Here is a 25346-nt window from a genome sequence, read left to right on the forward strand (position 1 = left end):
ACTGTATAATTTAGTAAGGGAAAATTAAAACAAAATAGGATGAGTTTAAATTTTTATTTTATTTTTGTAGAAATGGTCATCTTAACCTCTGTGCAGTGTTCAGGTTATTTCAGGACCCCAAATTAAATTCTAATACTAATACTGCATCATACAGGTGTTTATTTGAGTTGAATATTTCGATAATCATGTAAGGAAACGAAGCCATAATTTGATAAGTTTACATTTACATTTATTCATTCAGCAGACGCTTTTATCCAAAGCGACTTACAAATGAGGATAAAAAACAACACAACGAAAAACAACAAAAAGGGCAACCAAAAGTTTATAAGTGAGTATAAACAAGATGCATGCAATATGAAGGCAGATATTGTCTGATATGTTAAGAAATAATATAAAACAAAAAGTCCAGATGATTCAAGCTGTTCGTGACTGTGAGTGTAACAGCAGCAGCAGAGATTATTAACCGTAAATGAAAACATTTAAAACTCTGATTCCTCAATTAGAAAATAAATAAATAAAAATGTAGCAAAACATTACATTCAGATGATATGTAGAACTCTCTGTGATTATCAGTGTCAGACAGGCGTACTACTCTGGCTGTGACATCATCATCCTGGGGAGGGACTTTGAGAGGATTCAGATCATCCCAGGAGCCAAACACGGGAACATCTAGGTGGACACACACACACACACACACACACACACACACACACACACACACACACACGGTTCTGGTGTCCAAACAACATCAAGGTCTTTATAAACTGTTACAGCACTTTCTCAGAGTGACAAATGGCATAGCTTTTAGCCTCATGGTTGCAGTTTGAGGTTTAGGAATTAGTTTTATTAATCTTTTTTTAGCCTTTATGTTATGTCAGTTTTAATAATTTTAGCATTTCAACTTTTTTTGTAAAAAGTTACTACTTTATAAATTAAATGAAAACAGTACTAAAATTAGTGCTTTTTACTTTACAAATCATTGCAAAGCAACTTTACAGAAAATAAGTTTCTCCCATATTTAGTAGTAGCTTACACGACTTATCTATATCATTTTACTTTAGCTTTATTTCAATTACAGAAAACTGTTTTTAGTTGTTTCAGTCTTAGTTAACAACAATGACACATAGTTGGTTGCTTTGGGAATAAATGTTAAACTGTGTGAGCTTATTTTATATATTTATTTCTTTAAATAAAATGTAAAAAATTATATATTTTTTGTACGAGTTTCTGTCTTCTGCTGAATGCTAAAAAGATGATGCTTTAAAAGACCAAACGGTTGACGGTACCCATTCACTTCCATAGTATTTCTTCCTGTAGCATAGAAGTCAATGGGTGCCGTCAACTGTTCACTCTCAAAAAACATCTTCTTTAGTGTTCAGCAGAAAAAAAAAACACTTTCAGGCTGAGGAAGAGTAAACGATAGCAGGATATGATTGTTTGATTCCTCTCACACAGACAATATACAGTTGTGTTCCAAATTATTCAACCCCCTTGACTTGCAAGACAATTTGCAGTGGAGGATAACATTTTATGAAATCAATTTAACAAAATCACCCATGTGGGTGTTTTGAAACTGCTGGGTGTTTCTGAATCATGCAATCTAAATGATCCCCCTTACCCAACCCCACCCCTAAACCTAACGTCACTATTACATCAACTAATCAGGTATCATGGTGTAAAAACACCTTGATCTCATAACTCCCATTACTTTTTTTTTTTTTTTGAGATAACAAAAAAGGGGAAAACAGAGACATGTGAATCTGTAAAGCAATAAGATGCATACTGTATAACATATCAATCATGTTTCTAATACATTAAGTATCCTTTTCAGCAGTTTAAATGTCTTTAGAGCTTTTCGATTATTCTGTATTGAAGGTAGAGAGTCGTAAAAAAATCTTCAGAAATCTACCATTTGGTACAGTCGATATACATTTTGCTTTATGTATGATATTTTCCTAACAGAGTAAGAAGTTTAATAATAGTATCCATAATTTAGTATAATTACAACTGAAAAATAAGTGTACAATTGTTTCATTTTCTTCTTTACAGAAACTACATAATGGCAAAAACCCTTCTTTAAACTTACCAATAAAATCATTACATGGATAGTATCTGTTTATTATTTTAAAGTGAGTTTCTTTAACTTTATTAGGAATTACATATTTATTTATATCTGACCACAAATTCTTAAAACCACAAATTACTTTCCTGCAGAGACCTATACTTGGTCGACTTCTGGCGACAGCGGAAGTTCGTCACTGCGTTTGTGCACGGCCACGGAGCCTATTAACATAAAGCAAACAACAATACATGTATTATTTTGTGTTAAGCATAACACTTTAATAAAAACAACTCATTAATTTGGAAAGTTACTATCACATGTATGCAATAATATACCAGTTACTTAGAACATCAATTCAAAGTTAAATAACCTACAAACCATTATAAAATAATTTGAATTCTGCTTGTTCAACAGATTTGTTCAACTGCTCGTATTTCCTACATTGTTGTGGATTTTATTGATAACTTTAAATGTCTTTGTTAATTTTGTGTGACTTAAGCCAGAAAGAGAGCAGTATAAAAGGGTGATGGCAAAAGTATAAAAACACCGCTTCACTAACCTGCTCGACTGTTAGCATAACTGCTACCATGTGCTACATTAAATGTATAACGTTACATCTAACAATACAAATAAAACATACTATATTTGATTAATGTACATCTAACAATACAAATAAAACATACTATATTTGATTAATGTCTATATAGTTACCGATAAGCTTTTAATATAAGTTATTGTTTTAGTTAACACACTCACCTGGGACTGGACCATCTGGACATTTACTGCTCTGCACCACAAACAGCCCGTTATGACGCCTGATTTCACGTCTCCGCAACTTTTCCACGCAAACCTGGAAGGCACAGCCCACGGTGCGAGATCGACCGTACTCCGGTTGGACACGGACCTCATCCTCCGTGAAGGGCTTAGCACACACTAAAGTACCTTTCCTCAGAGTAATTGTCGTCTCCTCCTCTCACCATATAGCCCAATTCAACGCTTATTTTTATTTTCGTAGGTGGGAAAACTATGAAATGATAAATAAGTTTTTTTTTTTTTTTAAATTAGAACACAAAGGCACACTATACACATCTGAATACTTTTGGTCTCCGCTATTTTTCGGCAAGCGAATGAACGCTGTAGCGCTTTCACTGGAAAATAACTTGAGATCTGGAATTTGGAGCGAGTTCGCAAAACATTTGATTCAGATCCGGACTCCGAAGCGCGTTTCGCGAATAATTTGATCGGGGCTTCGGAGCGAGTCGGCAAAACATTTGATTCAGATCGGGACTCCGAAGCGCATTTAGCGAATCATTTGAGATCTGGTCTTTCCAGCGGATTTGCAAAACATTTGATTCTATCATGTACTTGTCCAGATCAACTTTTAATAAAGAGAAAAGAGTTTTAGAGACAGATTTTTGTCAATAGCCTGTTAGTAATCCCACAGTCCATAGCATCAGTAACTGTATAATTTAGTAAGGGAAAATTAAAACAAAATAGGATGAGTTTCAATTTTTATTTTATTTTTGTAGAAATGGTCATCTTAACCTCTGTGCAGTGTTCAGGTTATTTCAGGACCCCAAATTAAATTCTAATACTAATACTGCATCATACAGGTGTTTATTTGAGTTGAATATTTCGATAATCATGTAAGGAAACGAAGCCATAATTTGATAAGTTTACATTTACATTTATTCATTCAGCAGACGCTTTTATCCAAAGCGACTTACAAATGAGGATAAAAAACAACACAACGAAAAACAACAAAAAGGGCAACCAAAAGTTTATAAGTGAGTATAAACAAGATGCATGCAATATGAAGGCAGATATTGTCTGATATGTTAAGAAATAATATAAAACAAAAAGTCCAGATGATTCAAGCTGTTCGTGACTGTGAGTGTAACAGCAGCAGCAGAGATTATTAACCGTAAATGAAAACATTTAAAACTCTGATTCCTCAATTAGAAAATAAATAAATAAAAATGTAGCAAAACATTACATTCAGATGATATGTAGAACTCTCTGTGATTGTCAGTGTCAGACAGGCGTACTACTCTGGCTGTGACATCATCATCCTGGGGAGGGACTTTGAGAGGATTCAGATCATCCCAGGAGCCAAACACGGGAACATCTAGGTGGACACACACACACACACACACACACACACACACACACACACACACACACACACACACACACACACACACACACACACACACACACACACGGTTCTGGTGTCCAAACAACATCAAGGTCTTTATAAACTGTTACAGCACTTTCTCAGAGTGACAAATGGCATAGCTTTTAGCCTCATGGTTGCAGTTTGAGGTTTAGGAATTAGTTTTATTAATCTTTTTTTAGCCTTTATGTTATGTCAGTTTTAATAATTTTAGCATTTCAACTTTTTTTGTAAAAAGTTACTACTTTATAAATTAAATGAAAACAGTACTAAAATTAGTGCTTTTTACTTTACAAATCATTGCAAAGCAACTTTACAGAAAATAAGTTTCTCCCATATTTAGTAGTAGCTTACACGACTTATCTATATCATTTTACTTTAGCTTTATTTCAATTACAGAAAACTGTTTTTAGTTGTTTCAGTCTTAGTTAACAACAATGACACATAGTTGGTTGCTTTGGGAATAAATGTTAAACTGTGTGAGCTTATTTTATATATTTATTTCTTTAAATAAAATGTAAAAAATTATATATTTTTTGTACGAGTTTCTGTCTTCTGCTGAATGCTAAAAAGATGATGCTTTAAAAGACCAAACGGTTGACGGTACCCATTCACTTCCATAGTATTTCTTCCTGTAGCATAGAAGTCAATGGGTGCCGTCAACTGTTCACTCTCAAAAAACATCTTCTTTAGTGTTCAGCAGAAAAAAAAAAACACTTTCAGGCTGAGGAAGAGTAAACGATAGCAGGATATGATTGTTTGATTCCTCTCACACAGACAATATACAGTTGTGTTCCAAATTATTCAACCCCCTTGACTTGCAAGACAATTTGCAGTGGAGGATAACATTTTATGAAATCAATTTAACAAAATCACCCATGTGGGTGTTTTGAAACTGCTGGGTGTTTCTGAATCATGCAATCTAAATGATCCCCCTTACCCAACCCCACCCCTAAACCTAACGTCACTATTACATCAACTAATCAGGTATCATGGTGTAAAAACACCTTGATCTCATAACTCCCATTACTTTTTTTTTTTTTGAGATAACAAAAAAGGGGAAAACAGAGACATGTGAATCTGTAAAGCAATAAGATGCATACTGTATAACATATCAATCATGTTTCTAATACATTAAGTATCCTTTTCAGCAGTTTAAATGTCTTTAGAGCTTTTCGATTATTCTGTATTGAAGGTAGAGAGTCGTAAAAAAATCTTCAGAAATCTACCATTTGGTACAGTCGATATACATTTTGCTTTATGTATGATATTTTCCTAACAGAGTAAGAAGTGAACAAAAAAAAAAGTGAAGTGAAGTGACATTCAGCCAAGTATGGTGACCCAATGCTCTGCATTTAACTCACCCGAAGTGCACACACACAGAGCAGAGAACACACACCCGGAGCAGTGGGCAGCCATTTATGCTGCGGCGCCCGGGGAGCAGTTGGGGGTTCAATGCCTTGCTCAAGGGCACCTAAGTCGTGGTATTGAAGGTGGAGAGAGAATTGTACATGCACTCCCACCCACAATTCCTGCCGGCCCGGGACTCGAACTCAGAACCTTTCGATTGGGAGTCGGACTCTCTAACCATTAGGCCACGACTTCCCCTGGATTAAACCAGTATCACAATCCATAAACAAGACCATTACATCGGTTATTGTGACAAACTTATAAAATAACTCAAAAAGAAACCAAGAAACTTGGGACCAAAATAATTTAGTATAATTACAACTGAAAAATTAGTGTACAATTGTTTCATTTTCTTCTTTACAGAAACTACATAATGGCAAAAACCCTTCTTTAAACTTACCAATAAAATCATTACATGGATAGTATCTGTTTATTATTTTAAAGTGAGTTTCTTTAACTTTATTAGGAATTACATATTTATTTATATCTGACCACAAATTCTTAAAACCACAAATTACTTTCCTGCAGAGACCTATACTTGGTCGACTTCTGGCGACAGCGGAAGTTCGTCACTACGTTTGTGCACGGCCACGGAGCCTATTAACATAAAGCAAACAACAATACATGTATTATTTTGTGTTAAGCATAACACTTTAATAAAAACAACTCATTAATTTGGAAAGTTACTATCACATGTATGCAATAATATACCAGTTACTTAGAACATCAATTCAAAGTTAAATAACCTACAAACCATTATAAAATAATTTGAATTCTGCTTGTTCAACAGATTTGTTCAACTGCTCGTATTTCCTACATTGTTGTGGATTTTATTGATAACTTTAAATGTCTTTGTTAATTTTGTGTGACTTAAGCCAGAAAGAGAGCAGTATAAAAGGGTGATGGCAAAAGTATAAAAACACCGCTTCACTAACCTGCTCGACTGTTAGCATAACTGCTACCATGTGCTACATTAAATGTATAACGTTACATCTAACAATACAAATAAAACATACTATATTTGATTAATGTACATCTAACAACACAAATAAAACATACTATATTTGATTAATGTCTATATAGTTACCGATAAGCTTTTAATATAAGTTATTGTTTTAGTTAACACACTCACCTGGGACTGGACCATCTGGACATTTACTGCTCTGCACCACAAACAGCCCGTTATGACGCGTGATTTAACGTCTCCGCAACTTTTCCACGCAAACCTGGAAGGCACAGCCCACGGTGCGAGATCGACCGTACTCCGGTTGGACACGGACCTCATCCTCCGTGAAGGGCTTAGCACACACTAAAGTACCTTTCCTCAGAGTAATTGTCGTCTCCTCCTCTCACCATATAGCCCAATTCAACGCTTATTTTTATTTTCGTAGGTGGGAAAACTACACTCTAAAAATGGCTGGGTTAAAAATAACCCAATTGGCAACCCAGCACTGGGTAAATATTGGACAGAACACGTGCTGGGTTAAAGTAACCCAGCATGCTGGTTTACACATTTTAACCCAGCATGCTGGGTTATTTAGAAAACCCAAGTTAGAGTCATTTTTACCATTTGTGGGTTTGCATTTTTATGATTCTGGGTTATTCTTGCTGGGTTATTCTCATAATTTCACTTTTGCTTAATAAAGCAATCATGGAATAATAAATAATGAAGAATACAGGTTATTTAGACTGTTAAAAAATGTTTTTAATGCCATCTGATATTCAAAAATGTGTACCAATGACAAACAACATGGAATTTTCCCTTTTTTGGTTCCCAGCAAATGCAAAAAAATAAAAATAAAATAAAAATCACAGAATTACAGTTGAAATAAATAAGAAAATTATTTCTAAATGACCTGTCTAGCTGTTTAACTATTACATTTTGACATGTTTAGCTATTTAAATACACAGTGAAATGACACTGACAATTAACATTCTTTAAATTTAAATGTAAAATAATTTAAAGATGTCCTTAAATTTATATCAAGTATATAAAGACTCCTATGTAGGTAGATGTGCACTGCTTAGTGTAGTTCAACATATATAGTTCACCCAAAAATGAAAATTCAAAGATCTACTGTACACCTGAGAACAGTGTACTTTGCTTTAGAGCCTGTCAACGGAAGGACAATTTTCAAAAGGAATTGCAAATTATGTTTTCAATTGCGTTTTCCACGTGACAAATTGTGACAAAATCCAAACACAATTGCAAATCTTGAACAAAAACACTTTCAGAAACAACGAACAAAAAATACCTTTTCAGTTTTCATGAATGCACAGTGACTTCCAAATTTCAAATGGAAAAGCAAAGTCAGTTTGCAGCTGTATTTTCCATTTATTATGAGTAATAAGCCTCTCATATTGATCAAATACTGCATCATAGCAGCTTTACAGTATTAAATAGGAAAATAGTGTGTAATAATGCAAAGGGACAACAGTAAACACTCAGTTTTCAGTTAAAGTCAGTTCATCATTGATTCAGTGATGTATCGTCCCTCTGTGCGATCAAGTCGATGATATGGCTTGATATTAATTGTCCCCAACTAAGGAAAACCAAGGAACCGAAACTCCATCGGTGACAGAATGGAGAAAAAAACCTTGGGAGAAACCAGGCTCAGTTGGGGGGCCAGTTCTCCTCTGACCAGACGAAACCAGTAGTTCAATTCCAGGCTGCAGCAAAGTCATATTGTGCAGAAGAATCATCTGTTTCTTGTGGTCTTGTCCTGGTGGTCCTCTGAGACCAGGTCTTTACAGGGGATCTGTATCTGGGGCTCTAGTTGTCCTGGTCTCCGCTGTCTTTCAGGGATGTAGAGGTCCTTTCTAGGCGCTGATCCACCATTTGATCTGGATGTGTACTGGATACGGGTTGCTACGGTGACCTCGGAATAAGAGAGAAACAGACTAATGTTAGCATAGATGCAACATAAGAACAAGTAGATGAGGTGTTACTAATTACCATGTCTGTTTTTTCACTGTGTTGCACGTTACCTGCCAAAACTCAAAGGGAATCGCAATTACTTTAGCAATTTACTTTAGCCTCACATGGAAAACTGTCAATTTTTGCCAGAGGTGGGACCATACTATGGAGCCAAATGCTTTGAACAATGGAGGTTAAGGCACTACTAAAGGCAGCTGCCGCTCCGAGAGATGCGTGTTAAAGAACAGACAGTGCAACCCGAATCTCCTTATATTCTTGGCATCTCACACAATAAATAATTTTGTCATTTTTACCCCAAATGCAACTACTATCCCCTGCTAACAGTTAGAGCCACATGGTACTATTGGTCAATATTCACCATTAACCAAATGCTTTTCACCTGAGGAATAAAATATAGGGTATGATGCAAATAGGTAAATAAGAGTACGGGCATCAGAGTGCAAACAGTGAGAGATTTGGGGTAAAAACTACAGAATATATCCCAATGAAAACATGCCCCATAGTATAGTCCCACGCTTGACACAAATTGACAGCTTTCTGTGTAAAGCATCTGTAATTTAAATGCTTTTCAATTCCGTTTGGACTATGTCACAATGTATGCGTCCACATGTGGAAAAATGCAATTAAATATACAATTTGCAATTTATTTGGAAAATAGTCCAGGATATCCTTACCTGTCCATTGATTATGATCAATTCCTGAGAGATCTGCTGGCATTTTTAAATCGCCATGACAATTGGATGGGGTTTTGTGGACTCTGCTCGGTTAAGGAATTCCATGTTTGTTCCAACCTTTAAAATAAAGTAAAAAAAAAAAAATTGTTATATCTAAGCAGAATATGATATAGTGATTGGCTGAAAGGTGTGCTTTCAAACTGTCTAATCAATGGGATGTTCCAGTTATTATAAATCACAGTTTTATGTTAATATGCTGGCTATATCAAACACACACAGTCACTGGCACAGTGAGGGAGATCACACTGAATGCGCGCACACAGACATTTCTATGACAAGTCACGCAGGTACTGGGTTACTCCGCAGCTTTAAAACAGTCCATATATAAACACTTACAGATGTACCAAAGTGATAAGGACAAGTCAAAAACACGAGCTGGAAAATTGGTATAATATGATGTTTACGCTGCTAAATTAGGTACAGTCTGAATACAAAGCTAGCTTTAACTATAGCACGAAATACAAATATATGTGCGTTTAAGTTACGTGAGGGTTAACGTTAGTTGATTATAACAGACAAGCAATTATGTAAAATGTACGTTATAATAAACACGAACTTACCGTTAGACGCATAAGACTGCACTCGACGAGTTATTCTCTCACAAATGTATCCATGTGCTTTTCTGACAGGAAAAAACACATTTTGAATTATAATTTGTATGTAAAAAGACTTTATAAACCACAAAAGCATCAAAACACCTCACTAACGCGTCCTAAGTCAATCGCTGTGCGTGCGCCACTTTGAAATGCCCTGAGACGTCGATTCTTTTCCGGGAAATTTGTTCGAGAATTTCTGAACCGGTTTATTTGAACTGCATCGTCGGTTCTTTTAGACCTGCAGTCCGACTATATTGTACGTAATTTGTATGATTTACATGTCGATATGGACAACTGCAGGCGTTTACATTAGAGCAGAAAGTCGTATTCACTTTTTGAACTCATTTGACTCACTTAAATGTTAAATTCGCTTTTCAGTGTCAGAAACGACTTTTTCCTCTATTTTCACAGGTATTCGCATATTTCAGCCATCCGTCACTGTCTGAAACTTAATAAAACTATTAATCTGTCGTCTCACGATTATGCGAGTCACGTAACGTAGGTTGGCCGTTTGAGGTAACGTACAGTTCATCATTTAACGTAAATAATGTTGGCCTGTAGACGTTTAACAGTAGCCTATTGTTGCCGCAAAAAAAGTTATAATTCTGCCAATTTAAAATAATTATTAATGAAAACATTAAATAAACTTACCTTAAAACAGTTGAAAGCCGTGGCTTTGCCCCGTTGTTCTTCCAAAATGACAGTTGGGGAGCGATTTAAACATCTTCAAGGCGCGTTAAATAACCCAGCGCTGGCCTGAAACAACCCAGCGACGCAACCCAGCAGGTTTAACCCAACACCTGGTAAATTGAAACTACCCAAAAGTGTTTAAAAAGAAATAAAATAACCCAACAAAATGACCCAACAGACTCAACCCAGCATTTTGGGTTAAAAAATAACCCAGCCGTTTTTAGAGTGTATGAAATGATAAATAAGTTTTTTTTTTTTTTTAAATTAGAACACAAAGGCACACTATACACATCTGAATACTTTTGGTCTCCGCTATTTTTCGGCAAGCGAATGAACGCTGTAGCGCTTTCACTGGAAAATAACTTGAGATCTGGGATTTGGAGCGAGTTCGCAAAACATTTGATTCATATCGCGACTCCGAAGATCGTTTCGCGAATCTTATGATCGGGCCTTCGGAGTTCGCAAAACATTTGATTCAGATCGGGACTCCGAAGCGCGTTTCGCGAATAATTTGATCGGGGCTTCGGAGCGAGTCGGCAAAACATTTGATTCAGATCGGGACTCCGAAGCGCATTTAGCGAATCATTTGATCGGGGCTTCGGAGCGAGTCGGCAAAACATTTGATTCAGATCGGGACTCCGAAGCGCATTTCGCGAATCATTTGAGATCTGGTCTTTCCAGCGGATTTGCAAAACATTTGATTCTATCATGTACTTGTCCAGATCAACTTTTAATAAAGAGAAAAGAGTTTTAGAGACAGATTTTTGTCAATAGCCTGTTAGTAATCCCACAGTCCATAGCATCAGTAACTGTATAATTTAGTAAGGGAAAATTAAAACAAAATAGGATGAGTTTCAATTTTTATTTTATTTTTGTAGAAATGGTCATCTTAACCTCTGTGCAGTGTTCAGGTTATTTCAGGACCCCAAATTAAATTCTAATACTAATACTGCATCATACAGGTGTTTATTTGAGTTGAATATTTCGATAATCATGTAAGGAAACGAAGCCATAATTTGATAAGTTTACATTTACATTTATTCATTCAGCAGACGCTTTTATCCAAAGCGACTTACAAATGAGGATAAAAAACAACACAACGAAAAACAACAAAAAGGGCAACCAAAAGTTTATAAGTGAGTATAAACAAGATGCATGCAATATGAAGGCAGATATTGTCTGATATGTTAAGAAATAATATAAAACAAAAAGTCCAGATGATTCAAGCTGTTCGTGACTGTGAGTGTAACAGCAGCAGCAGAGATTATTAACCGTAAATGAAAACATTTAAAACTCTGATTCCTCAATTAGAAAATAAATAAATAAAAATGTAGCAAAACATTACATTCAGATGATATGTAGAACTCTCTGTGATTATCAGTGTCAGACAGGCGTACTACTCTGGCTGTGACATCATCATCCTGGGGAGGGACTTTGAGAGGATTCAGATCATCCCAGGAGCCAAACACGGGAACATCTAGGTGGACACACACACACACACACACACACACACACACACACACGGTTCTGGTGTCCAAACAACATCAAGGTCTTTATAAACTGTTACAGCACTTTCTCAGAGTGACAAATGGCATAGCTTTTAGCCTCATGGTTGCAGTTTGAGGTTTAGGAATTAGTTTTATTAATCTTTTTTTAGCCTTTATGTTATGTCAGTTTTAATAATTTTAGCATTTCAACTTTTTTTGTAAAAAGTTACTACTTTATAAATTAAATGAAAACAGTACTAAAATTAGTGCTTTTTACTTTACAAATCATTGCAAAGCAACTTTACAGAAAATAAGTTTCTCCCATATTTAGTAGTAGCTTACACGACTTATCTATATCATTTTACTTTAGCTTTATTTCAATTACAGAAAACTGTTTTTAGTTGTTTCAGTCTTAGTTAACAACAATGACACATAGTTGGTTGCTTTGGGAATAAATGTTAAACTGTGTGAGCTTATTTTATATATTTATTTCTTTAAATAAAATGTAAAAAATTATATATTTTTTGTACGAGTTTCTGTCTTCTGCTGAATGCTAAAAAGATGATGCTTTAAAAGACCAAACGGTTGACGGTACCCATTCACTTCCATAGTATTTCTTCCTGTAGCATAGAAGTCAATGGGTGCCGTCAACTGTTCACTCTCAAAAAACATCTTCTTTAGTGTTCAGCAGAAAAAAAAAACACTTTCAGGCTGAGGAAGAGTAAACGATAGCAGGATATGATTGTTTGATTCCTCTCACACAGACAATATACAGTTGTGTTCCAAATTATTCAACCCCCTTGACTTGCAAGACAATTTGCAGTGGAGGATAACATTTTATGAAATCAATTTAACAAAATCACCCATGTGGGTGTTTTGAAACTGCTGGGTGTTTCTGAATCATGCAATCTAAATGATCCCCCTTACCCAACCCCACCCCTAAACCTAACGTCACTATTACATCAACTAATCAGGTATCATGGTGTAAAAACACCTTGATCTCATAACTCCCATTACTTTTTTTTTTTTTTTGAGATAACAAAAAAGGGGAAAACAGAGACATGTGAATCTGTAAAGCAATAAGATGCATACTGTATAACATATCAATCATGTTTCTAATACATTAAGTATCCTTTTCAGCAGTTTTAATGTCTTTAGAGCTTTTCGATTATTCTGTATTGAAGGTAGAGAGTCGTAAAAAAATCTTCAGAAATCTACCATTTGGTACAGTCGATATACATTTTGCTTTATGTATGATATTTTCCTAACAGAGTAAGAAGTTTAATAATAGTATCCATTTCCAACAAAAAAAAAAGTGAAGTGAAGTGACATTCAGCCAAGTATGGTGACCCAATGCTCTGCATTTAACTCACCCGAAGTGCACACACACAGAGCAGTGAACACACACCCGGAGCAGTGGGCAGCCATTTATGCTGCGGCGCCCGGGGAGCAGTTGGGGGTTCAATGCCTTGCTCAAGGGCACCTAAGTCGTGGTATTGAAGGTGGAGAGAGAATTGTACATGCACTCCCACCCACAATTCCTGCCGGCCCGGGACTCGAACTCAGAACCTTTCGATTGGGAGTCGGACTCTCTAACCATTAGGCCACGACTTCCCCTGGATTAAACCAGTATCACAATCCATAAACAAGACCATTACATCGGTTATTGTGACAAACTTATAAAATAACTCAAAAAGAAACCAAGAAACTTGGGACCAAAATAATTTAGTATAATTACAACTGAAAAATAAGTGTACAATTGTTTCATTTTCTTCTTTACAGAAACTACATAATGGCAAAAACCCTTCTTTAAACTTACCAATAAAATCATTACATGGATAGTATCTGTTTATTATTTTAAAGTGAGTTTCTTTAACTTTATTAGGAATTACATATTTATTTATATCTGACCACAAATTCTTAAAACCACAAATTACTTTCCTGCAGAGACCTATACTTGGTCGACTTCTGGCGACAGCGGAAGTTCGTCACTGCGTTTGTGCACGGCCACGGAGCCTATTAACATAAAGCAAACAACAATACATGTATTATTTTGTGTTAAGCATAACACTTTAATAAAAACAACTCATTAATTTGGAAAGTTACTATCACATGTATGCAATAATATACCAGTTACTTAGAACATCAATTCAAAGTTAAATAACCTACAAACCATTATAAAATAATTTGAATTCTGCTTGTTCAACAGATTTGTTCAACTGCTCGTATTTCCTACATTCTTGTGGATTTTATTGATAACTTTAAATGTCTTTGTTAATTTTGTGTGACTTAAGCCAGAAAGAGAGCAGTATAAAAGGGTGATGGCAAAAGTATAAAAACACCGCTTCACTAACCTGCTCGACTGTTAGCATAACTGCTACCATGTGCTACATTAAATGTATAACGTTACATCTAACAATACAAATAAAACATACTATATTTGATTAATGTACATCTAACAATACAAATAAAACATACTATATTTGATTAATGTCTATATAGTTACCGATAAGCTTTTAATATAAGTTATTGTTTTAGTTAACACACTCACCTGGGACTGGACCATCTGGACATTTACTGCTCTGCACCACAAACAGCCCGTTATGACGCGTGATTTAACGTCTCCGCAACTTTTCCACGCAAACCTGGAAGGCACAGCCCACGGTGCGAGATCGACCGTACTCCGGTTGGACACGGACCTCATCCTCCGTGAAGGGCTTAGCACACACTAAAGTACCTTTCCTCAGAGTAATTGTCGTCTCCTCCTCTCACCATATAGCCCAATTCAACGCTTATTTTTATTTTCGTAGGTGGGAAAACTATGAAATGATAAATAAGTTTTTTTTTTTTTTTTAAATTAGAACACAAAGGCACACTATACACATCTGAATACTTTTGGTCTCCGCTATTTTTCGGCAAGCGAATGAACGCTGTAGCGCTTTCACTGGAAAATAACTTGAGATCTGGGATTTGGAGCGAGTTCGCAAAACATTTGATTCATATCGCGACTCCGAAGATCGTTTCGCGAATCTTATGATCGGGCCTTCGGAGTTCGCAAAACATTTGATTCAGATCCGGACTCCGAAGCGCGTTTCGCGAATCATTTGATCGGGGCTTCGGAGGGAGTCGGCAAAACATTTGATTCAGATCGGGACTCCGAAGCGCATTTAGCGAATCATTTGATCGGGGCTTCGGAGCGAGTCGGCAAAACATTTGATTCAGATCGGGACTCCGAAGCGCAATTCGCGAATAATTTGATCGGGGCTTCGGAGCGAGTCGGCAAAACATTTGATTCAGATCGGGACTCCGAAGCGCAATTCGCGAATAATTTGATCGGGGCTTCGGAGCGAGTCGGCAAAACATTTGATTCAGATCGGGACTCCGAAGCGCATTTAGCGAATCATTTGATCGGGGCTTCGGAGCGAGTCGGCAAAACATTTGATTCAGATCGGGACTCCGAAGCGCATTTCGCGAATCATTTGAGATCTGGTCTTTCCAGCGGATTTGCAAAACATTTGATTCTATCATGTACTTGTCCAGATCAACTTTTAATAAAGAGAAAAGAGTTTTAGAGACAGATTTTTGTCAATAGCCTGTTAGTAATCCCACAGTCCATAGCATCAGTAACTGTATAATTTAGTAAGGGAAAATTTAAACAAAATAGGATGAGTTTCAATTTTTATTTTATTTTTGTAGAAATGGTCATCTTAACCTCTGTGCAGTGTTCAGGTTATTTCAGGACCCCAAATTAAATTCTAATACTAATACTGCATCATACAGGTGTTTATTTGAGTTGAATATTTCGATAATCATGTAAGGAAACGAAGCCATAATTTGATAAGTTTACATTTACATTTATTCATTCAGCAGACGCTTTTATCCAAAGCGACTTACAAATGAGGATAAAAAACAACACAACGAAAAACAACAAAAAGGGCAACCAAAAGTTTATAAGTGAGTATAAACAAGATGCATGCAATATGAAGGCAGATATTGTCTGATATGTTAAGAAATAATATAAAACAAAAAGTCCAGATGATTCAAGCTGTTCGTGACTGTGAGTGTAACAGCAGCAGCAGAGATTATTAACCGTAAATGAAAACATTTAAAACTCTGATTCCTCAATTAGAAAATAAATAAATAAAAATGTAGCAAAACATTACATTCAGATGATATGTAGAACTCTCTGTGATTATCAGTGTCAGACAGGCGTACTACTCTGGCTGTGACATCATCATCCTGGGGAGGGACTTTGAGAGGATTCAGATCATCCCAGGAGCCAAACACGGGAACATCTAGGTGGACACACACACACACACACACACACACACACACACACACACACGGTTCTGGTGTCCAAACAACATCAAGGTCTTTATAAACTGTTACAGCACTTTCTCAGAGTGACAAATGGCATAGCTTTTAGCCTCATGGTTGCAGTTTGAGGTTTAGGAATTAGTTTTATTAATCTTTTTTTAGCCTTTATGTTATGTCAGTTTTAATAATTTTAGCATTTCAACTTTTTTTGTAAAAAGTTACTACTTTATAAATTAAATGAAAACAGTACTAAAATTAGTGCTTTTTACTTTACAAATCATTGCAAAGCAACTTTACAGAAAATAAGTTTCTCCCATATTTAGTAGTAGCTTACACGACTTATCTATATCATTTTACTTTAGCTTTATTTCAATTACAGAAAACTGTTTTTAGTTGTTTCAGTCTTAGTTAACAACAATGACACATAGTTGGTTGCTTTGGGAATAAATGTTAAACTGTGTGAGCTTATTTTATATATTTATTTCTTTAAATAAAATGTAAAAAATTATATATTTTTTGTACGAGTTTCTGTCTTCTGCTGAATGCTAAAAAGATGATGCTTTAAAAGACCAAACGGTTGACGGTACCCATTCACTTCCATAGTATTTCTTCCTGTAGCATAGAAGTCAATGGGTGCCGTCAACTGTTCACTCTCAAAAAACATCTTCTTTAGTGTTCAGCAGAAAAAAAAAACACTTTCAGGCTGAGGAAGAGTAAACGATAGCAGGATATGATTGTTTGATTCCTCTCACACAGACAATATACAGTTGTGTTCCAAATTATTCAACCCCCTTGACTTGCAAGACAATTTGCAGTGGAGGATAACATTTTATGAAATCAATTTAACAAAATCACCCATGTGGGTGTTTTGAAACTGCTGGGTGTTTCTGAATCATGCAATCTAAATGATCCCCCTTACCCAACCCCACCCCTAAACCTAACGTCACTATTACATCAACTAATCAGGTATCATGGTGTAAAAACACCTTGATCTCATAACTCCCATTACTTTTTTTTTTTTTTTGAGATAACAAAAAAGGGGAAAACAGAGACATGTGAATCTGTAAAGCAATAAGATGCATACTGTATAACATATCAATCATGTTTCTAATACATTAAGTATCCTTTTCAGCAGTTTTAATGTCTTTAGAGCTTTTCGATTATTCTGTATTGAAGGTAGAGAGTCGTAAAAAAATCTTCAGAAATCTACCATTTGGTACAGTCGATATACATTTTGCTTTATGTATGATATTTTCCTAACAGAGTAAGAAGTTTAATAATAGTATCCATTTCCAACAAAAAAAAAAGTGAAGTGAAGTGACATTCAGCCAAGTATGGTGACCCAATGCTCTGCATTTAACTCACCCGAAGTGCACACACACAGAGCAGTGAACACACACCCGGAGCAGTGGGCAGCCATTTATGCTGCGGCGCCCGGGGAGCAGTTGGGGGTTCAATGCCTTGCTCAAGGGCACCTAAGTCGTGGTATTGAAGGTGGAGAGAGAATTGTACATGCACTCCCACCCACAATTCCTGCCGGCCCGGGACTCGAACTCAGAACCTTTCGATTGGGAGTCGGACTCTCTAACCATTAGGCCACGACTTCCCCTGGATTAAACCAGTATCACAATCCATAAACAAGACCATTACATCGGTTATTGTGACAAACTTATAAAATAACTCAAAAAGAAACCAAGAAACTTGGGACCAAAATAATTTAGTATAATTACAACTGAAAAATAAGTGTACAATTGTTTCATTTTCTTCTTTACAGAAACTACATAATGGCAAAAACCCTTCTTTAAACTTACCAATAAAATCATTACATGGATAGTATCTGTTTATTATTTTAAAGTGAGTTTCTTTAACTTTATTAGGAATTACATATTTATTTATATCTGACCACAAATTCTTAAAACCACAAATTACTTTCCTGCAGAGACCTATACTTGGTCGACTTCTGGCGACAGCGGAAGTTCGTCACTGCGTTTGTGCACGGCCACGGAGCCTATTAACATAAAGCAAACAACAATACATGTATTATTTTGTGTTAAGCATAACACTTTAATAAAAACAACTCATTAATTTGGAAAGTTACTATCACATGTATGCAATAATATACCAGTTACTTAGAACATCAATTCAAAGTTAAATAACCTACAAACCATTATAAAATAATTTGAATTCTGCTTGTTCAACAGATTTGTTCAACTGCTCGTATTTCCTACATTGTTGTGGATTTTATTGATAACTTTAAATGTCTTTGTTAATTTTGTGTGACTTAAGCCAGAAAGAGAGCAGTATAAAAGGGTGATGGCAAAAGTATAAAAACACCGCTTCACTAACCTGCTCGACTGTTAGCATAACTGCTACCATGTGCTACATTAAATGTATAACGTTACATCTAACAATACAAATAAAACATACTATATTTGATTAATGTACATCTAACAATACAAATAAAACATACTATATTTGATTAATGTCTATATAGTTACCGATAAGCTTTTAATATAAGTTATTGTTTTAGTTAACACACTCACCTGGGACTGGACCATCTGGACATTTACTGCTCTGCACCACAAACAGCCCGTTATGACGCGTGATTTAACGTCTCCGCAACTTTTCCACGCAAACCTGGAAGGCACAGCCCACGGTGCGAGATCGACCGTACTCCGGTTGGACACGGACCTCATCCTCCGTGAAGGGCTTAGCACACACTAAAGTACCTTTCCTCAGAGTAATTGTCGTCTCCTCCTCTCACCATATAGCCCAATTCAACGCTTATTTTTATTTTCGTAGGTGGGAAAACTATGAAATGATAAATAAGTTTTTTTTTTTTTTTAAATTAGAACACAAAGGCACACTATACACATCTGAATACTTTTGGTCTCCGCTATTTTTCGGCAAGCGAATGAACGCTGTAGCGCTTTCACTGGAAAATAACTTGAGATCTGGGATTTGGAGCGAGTTCGCAAAACATTTGATTCATATCGCGACTCCGAAGATCGTTTCGCGAATCTTATGATCGGGCCTTCGGAGTTCGCAAAACATTTGATTCAGATCCGGACTCCGAAGCGCGTTTCGCGAATCATTTGATCGGGGCTTCGGAGGGAGTCGGCAAAACATTTGATTCAGATCGGGACTCCGAAGCGCATTTAGCGAATCATTTGATCGGGGCTTCGGAGCGAGTCGGCAAAACATTTGATTCAGATCGGGACTCCGAAGCGCAATTCGCGAATAATTTGATCGGGGCTTCGGAGCGAGTCGGCAAAACATTTGATTCAGATCGGGACTCCGAAGCGCAATTCGCGAATAATTTGATCGGGGCTTCGGAGCGAGTCGGCAAAACATTTGATTCAGATCGGGACTCCGAAGCGCATTTAGCGAATCATTTGATCGGGGCTTCGGAGCGAGTCGGCAAAACATTTGATTCAGATCGGGACTCCGAAGCGCAATTCGCGAATAATTTGATCGGGGCTTCGGAGCGAGTCGGCAAAACATTTGATTCAGATCGGGACTCCGAAGCGCAATTCGCGAATAATTTGATCGGGGCTTCGGAGCGAGTCGGCAAAACATTTGATTCAGATCGGGACTCCGAAGCGCATTTAGCGAATCATTTGATCGGGGCTTCGGAGCGAGTCGGCAAAACATTTGATTCAGATCGGGACTCCGAAGCGCAATTCGCGAATAATTTGATCGGGGCTTCGGAGCGAGTCGGCAAAACATTTGATTCAGATCGGGACTCCGAAGCGCAATTCGCGAATAATTTGATCGGGGCTTCGGAGCGAGTCGGCAAAACATTTGATTCAGATCGGGACTCCGAAGCGCATTTCGCGAATCATTTGAGATCTGGTCTTTCCAGCGGATTTGCAAAACATTTGATTCTATCATGTACTTGTCCAGATCAACTTTTAATAAAGAGAAAAGAGTTTTAGAGACAGATTTTTGTCAATAGCCTGTTAGTAATCCCACAGTCCATAGCATCAGTAACTGTATAATTTAGTAAGGGAAAATTTAAACAAAATAGGATGAGTTTCAATTTTTATTTTATTTTTGTAGAAATGGTCATCTTAACCTCTGTGCAGTGTTCAGGTTATTTCAGGACCCCAAATTAAATTCTAATACTAATACTGCATCATACAGGTGTTTATTTGAGTTGAATATTTCGATAATCATGTAAGGAAACGAAGCCATAATTTGATAAGTTTACATTTACATTTATTCATTCAGCAGACGCTTTTATCCAAAGCGACTTACAAATGAGGATAAAAAACAACACAACGAAAAACAACAAAAAGGGCAACCAAAAGTTTATAAGTGAGTATAAACAAGATGCATGCAATATGAAGGCAGATATTGTCTGATATGTTAAGAAATAATATAAAACAAAAAGTCCAGATGATTCAAGCTGTTCGTGACTGTGAGTGTAACAGCAGCAGCAGAGATTATTAACCGTAAATGAAAACATTTAAAACTCTGATTCCTCAATTAGAAAATAAATAAATAAAAATGTAGCAAAACATTACATTCAGATGATATGTAGAACTCTCTGTGATTATCAGTGTCAGACAGGCGTACTACTCTGGCTGTGACATCATCATCCTGGGGAGGGACTTTGAGAGGATTCAGATCATCCCAGGAGCCAAACACGGGAACATCTAGGTGGACACACACACACACACACACACACACACACACACACACACACACACACACACACACACGGTTCTGGTGTCCAAACAACATCAAGGTCTTTATAAACTGTTACAGCACTTTCTCAGAGTGACAAATGGCATAGCTTTTAGCCTCATGGTTGCAGTTTGAGGTTTAGGAATTAGTTTTATTAATCTTTTTTTAGCCTTTATGTTATGTCAGTTTTAATAATTTTAGCATTTCAACTTTTTTTGTAAAAAGTTACTACTTTATAAATTAAATGAAAACAGTACTAAAATTAGTGCTTTTTACTTTACAAATCATTGCAAAGCAACTTTACAGAAAATAAGTTTCTCCCATATTTAGTAGTAGCTTACACGACTTATCTATATCATTTTACTTTAGCTTTATTTCAATTACAGAAAACTGTTTTTAGTTGTTTCAGTCTTAGTTAACAACAATGACACATAGTTGGTTGCTTTGGGAATAAATGTTAAACTGTGTGAGCTTATTTTATATATTTATTTCTTTAAATAAAATGTAAAAAATTATATATTTTTTGTACGAGTTTCTGTCTTCTGCTGAATGCTAAAAAGATGATGCTTTAAAAGACCAAACGGTTGACGGTACCCATTCACTTCCATAGTATTTCTTCCTGTAGCATAGAAGTCAATGGGTGCCGTCAACTGTTCACTCTCAAAAAACATCTTCTTTAGTGTTCAGCAGAAAAAAAAAACACTTTCAGGCTGAGGAAGAGTAAACGATAGCAGGATATGATTGTTTGATTCCTCTCACACAGACAATATACAGTTGTGTTCCAAATTATTCAACCCCCTTGACTTGCAAGACAATTTGCAGTGGAGGATAACATTTTATGAAATCAATTTAACAAAATCACCCATGTGGGTGTTTTGAAACTGCTGGGTGTTTCTGAATCATGCAATCTAAATGATCCCCCTTACCCAACCCCACCCCTAAACCTAACGTCACTATTACATCAACTAATCAGGTATCATGGTGTAAAAACACCTTGATCTCATAACTCCCATTACTTTTTTTTTTTTTTTGAGATAACAAAAAAGGGGAAAACAGAGACATGTGAATCTGTAAAGCAATAAGATGCATACTGTATAACATATCAATCATGTTTCTAATACATTAAGTATCCTTTTCAGCAGTTTTAATGTCTTTAGAGCTTTTCGATTATTCTGTATTGAAGGTAGAGAGTCGTAAAAAAATCTTCAGAAATCTACCATTTGGTACAGTCGATATACATTTTGCTTTATGTATGATATTTTCCTAACAGAGTAAGAAGTTTAATAATAGTATCCATTTCCAACAAAAAAAAAAGTGAAGTGAAGTGACATTCAGCCAAGTATGGTGACCCAATGCTCTGCATTTAACTCACCCGAAGTGCACACACACAGAGCAGTGAACACACACCCGGAGCAGTGGGCAGCCATTTATGCTGCGGCGCCCGGGGAGCAGTTGGGGGTTCAATGCCTTGCTCAAGGGCACCTAAGTCGTGGTATTGAAGGTGGAGAGAGAATTGTACATGCACTCCCACCCACAATTCCTGCCGGCCCGGGACTCGAACTCAGAACCTTTCGATTGGGAGTCGGACTCTCTAACCATTAGGCCACGACTTCCCCTGGATTAAACCAGTATCACAATCCATAAACAAGACCATTACATCGGTTATTGTGACAAACTTATAAAATAACTCAAAAAGAAACCAAGAAACTTGGGACCAAAATAATTTAGTATAATTACAACTGAAAAATAAGTGTACAATTGTTTCATTTTCTTCTTTACAGAAACTACATAATGGCAAAAACCCTTCTTTAAACTTACCAATAAAATCATTACATGGATAGTATCTGTTTATTATTTTAAAGTGAGTTTCTTTAACTTTATTAGGAATTACATATTTATTTATATCTGACCACAAATTCTTAAAACCACAAATTACTTTCCTGCAGAGACCTATACTTGGTCGACTTCTGGCGACAGCGGAAGTTCGTCACTGCGTTTGTGCACGGCCACGGAGCCTATTAACATAAAGCAAACAACAATACATGTATTATTTTGTGTTAAGCATAACACTTTAATAAAAACAACTCATTAATTTGGAAAGTTACTATCACATGTATGCAATAATATACCAGTTACTTAGAACATCAATTCAAAGTTAAATAACCTACAAACCATTATAAAATAATTTGAATTCTGCTTGTTCAACAGATTTGTTCAACTGCTCGTATTTCCTACATTGTTGTGGATTTTATTGATAACTTTAAATGTCTTTGTTAATTTTGTGTGACTTAAGCCAGAAAGAGAGCAGTATAAAAGGGTGATGGCAAAAGTATAAAAACACCGCTTCACTAACCTGCTCGACTGTTAGCATAACTGCTACCATGTGCTACATTAAATGTATAACGTTACATCTAACAATACAAATAAAACATACTATATTTGATTAATGTACATCTAACAATACAAATAAAACATACTATATTTGATTAATGTCTATATAGTTACCGATAAGCTTTTAATATAAGTTATTGTTTTAGTTAACACACTCACCTGGGACTGGACCATCTGGACATTTACTGCTCTGCACCACAAACAGCCCGTTATGACGCGTGATTTAACGTCTCCGCAACTTTTCCACGCAAACCTGGAAGGCACAGCCCACGGTGCGAGATCGACCGTACTCCGGTTGGACACGGACCTCATCCTCCGTGAAGGGCTTAGCACACACTAAAGTACCTTTCCTCAGAGTAATTGTCGTCTCCTCCTCTCACCATATAGCCCAATTCAACGCTTATTTTTATTTTCGTAGGTGGGAAAACTATGAAATGATAAATAAGTTTTTTTTTTTTTTTAAATTAGAACACAAAGGCACACTATACACATCTGAATACTTTTGGTCTCCGCTATTTTTCGGCAAGCGAATGAACGCTGTAGCGCTTTCACTGGAAAATAACTTGAGATCTGGGATTTGGAGCGAGTTCGCAAAACATTTGATTCATATCGCGACTCCGAAGATCGTTTCGCGAATCTTATGATCGGGCCTTCGGAGTTCGCAAAACATTTGATTCAGATCCGGACTCCGAAGCGCGTTTCGCGAATCATTTGATCGGGGCTTCGGAGGGAGTCGGCAAAACATTTGATTCAGATCGGGACTCCGAAGCGCATTTAGCGAATCATTTGATCGGGGCTTCGGAGCGAGTCGGCAAAACATTTGATTCAGATCGGGACTCCGAAGCGCAATTCGCGAATAATTTGATCGGGGCTTCGGAGCGAGTCGGCAAAACATTTGATTCAGATCGGGACTCCGAAGCGCAATTCGCGAATAATTTGATCGGGGCTTCGGAGCGAGTCGGCAAAACATTTGATTCAGATCGGGACTCCGAAGCGCATTTAGCGAATCATTTGATCGGGGCTTCGGAGCGAGTCGGCAAAACATTTGATTCAGATCGGGACTCCGAAGCGCAATTCGCGAATAATTTGATCGGGGCTTCGGAGCGAGTCGGCAAAACATTTGATTCAGATCGGGACTCCGAAGCGCAATTCGCGAATAATTTGATCGGGGCTTCGGAGCGAGTCGGCAAAACATTTGATTCAGATCGGGACTCCGAAGCGCATTTAGCGAATCATTTGATCGGGGCTTCGGAGCGAGTCGGCAAAACATTTGATTCAGATCGGGACTCCGAAGCGCAATTCGCGAATAATTTGATCGGGGCTTCGGAGCGAGTCGGCAAAACATTTGATTCAGATCGGGACTCCGAAGCGCAATTCGCGAATAATTTGATCGGGGCTTCGGAGCGAGTCGGCAAAACATTTGATTCAGATCGGGACTCCGAAGCGCATTTCGCGAATCATTTGAGATCTGGTCTTTCCAGCGGATTTGCAAAACATTTGATTCTATCATGTACTTGTCCAGATCAACTTTTAATAAAGAGAAAAGAGTTTTAGAGACAGATTTTTGTCAATAGCCTGTTAGTAATCCCACAGTCCATAGCATCAGTAACTGTATAATTTAGTAAGGGAAAATTTAAACAAAATAGGATGAGTTTCAATTTTTATTTTATTTTTGTAGAAATGGTCATCTTAACCTCTGTGCAGTGTTCAGGTTATTTCAGGACCCCAAATTAAATTCTAATACTAATACTGCATCATACAGGTGTTTATTTGAGTTGAATATTTCGATAATCATGTAAGGAAACGAAGCCATAATTTGATAAGTTTACATTTACATTTATTCATTCAGCAGA

The 25346-nt window shown here is 36.7% G+C and overlaps 2 protein-coding genes across 12 annotated transcripts in view; both read right to left on the reverse strand.

The window, feature by feature from the left end:
- The window catches only part of LOC128019119 (centrosomal protein of 120 kDa), a 79444-nt gene that overhangs the window by 33218 nt on the left and 20880 nt on the right, over positions 1-25346 (reverse strand). Inside the window, exon 1 of one of the 3 annotated variants that reach the window (XM_052605169.1) lies at positions 20940-22015. The exons of the other annotated variants lie outside the window; for them this stretch is intronic. Coding sequence (XP_052461129.1) covers positions 20940-21159 — 220 coding nt within the window. The 5' untranslated portion in view covers positions 21160-22015. Of the gene's footprint in view, positions 1-20939; positions 22016-25346 lie in introns of those variants that run through there. 3 annotated transcript variants of the gene reach the window in all.
- LOC128019121 (uncharacterized) lies at positions 600-25105 on the reverse strand. 9 transcript variants are annotated; one of them, XR_008185075.1, is made up of 2 exons: positions 14645-15721; positions 600-2283 (listed from the first exon to the last, which is right to left on the reverse strand). XR_008185075.1 is itself a non-coding variant. In XM_052605179.1 (2 exons), the coding sequence occupies exon 1, from the start codon at positions 20302-20304 to the stop codon at positions 19399-19401; it is 906 nt and encodes a 301-aa protein (XP_052461139.1). In that variant the 5' UTR covers positions 20305-20406; the 3' UTR covers positions 5613-6245; positions 18954-19398. The 9 variants fall into 9 exon arrangements, 5 of the variants coding, with proteins under 5 accessions (XP_052461139.1, XP_052461138.1, XP_052461136.1 ...); XR_008185076.1 differs by lacking the exon at positions 600-2283 and adding an exon at positions 5363-6245; XR_008185073.1 differs by lacking the exons at positions 600-2283; positions 14645-15721 and adding exons at positions 5363-6245; positions 6781-7040.

Source organism: Carassius gibelio, chromosome A8 (genome assembly GCF_023724105.1).
Source record: "Carassius gibelio isolate Cgi1373 ecotype wild population from Czech Republic chromosome A8, carGib1.2-hapl.c, whole genome shotgun sequence".
In the NCBI taxonomy this organism is placed as follows: Eukaryota; Metazoa; Chordata; class Actinopteri; order Cypriniformes; family Cyprinidae; genus Carassius; species Carassius gibelio.

Coding starts and splice junctions, on each gene's coding strand:
- LOC128019121 (XM_052605179.1), bottom strand. CDS start 20,304: ATGATAGAATCAAATGTTTTGCAAATCCGCTGGAAAGACCAGATCTCA.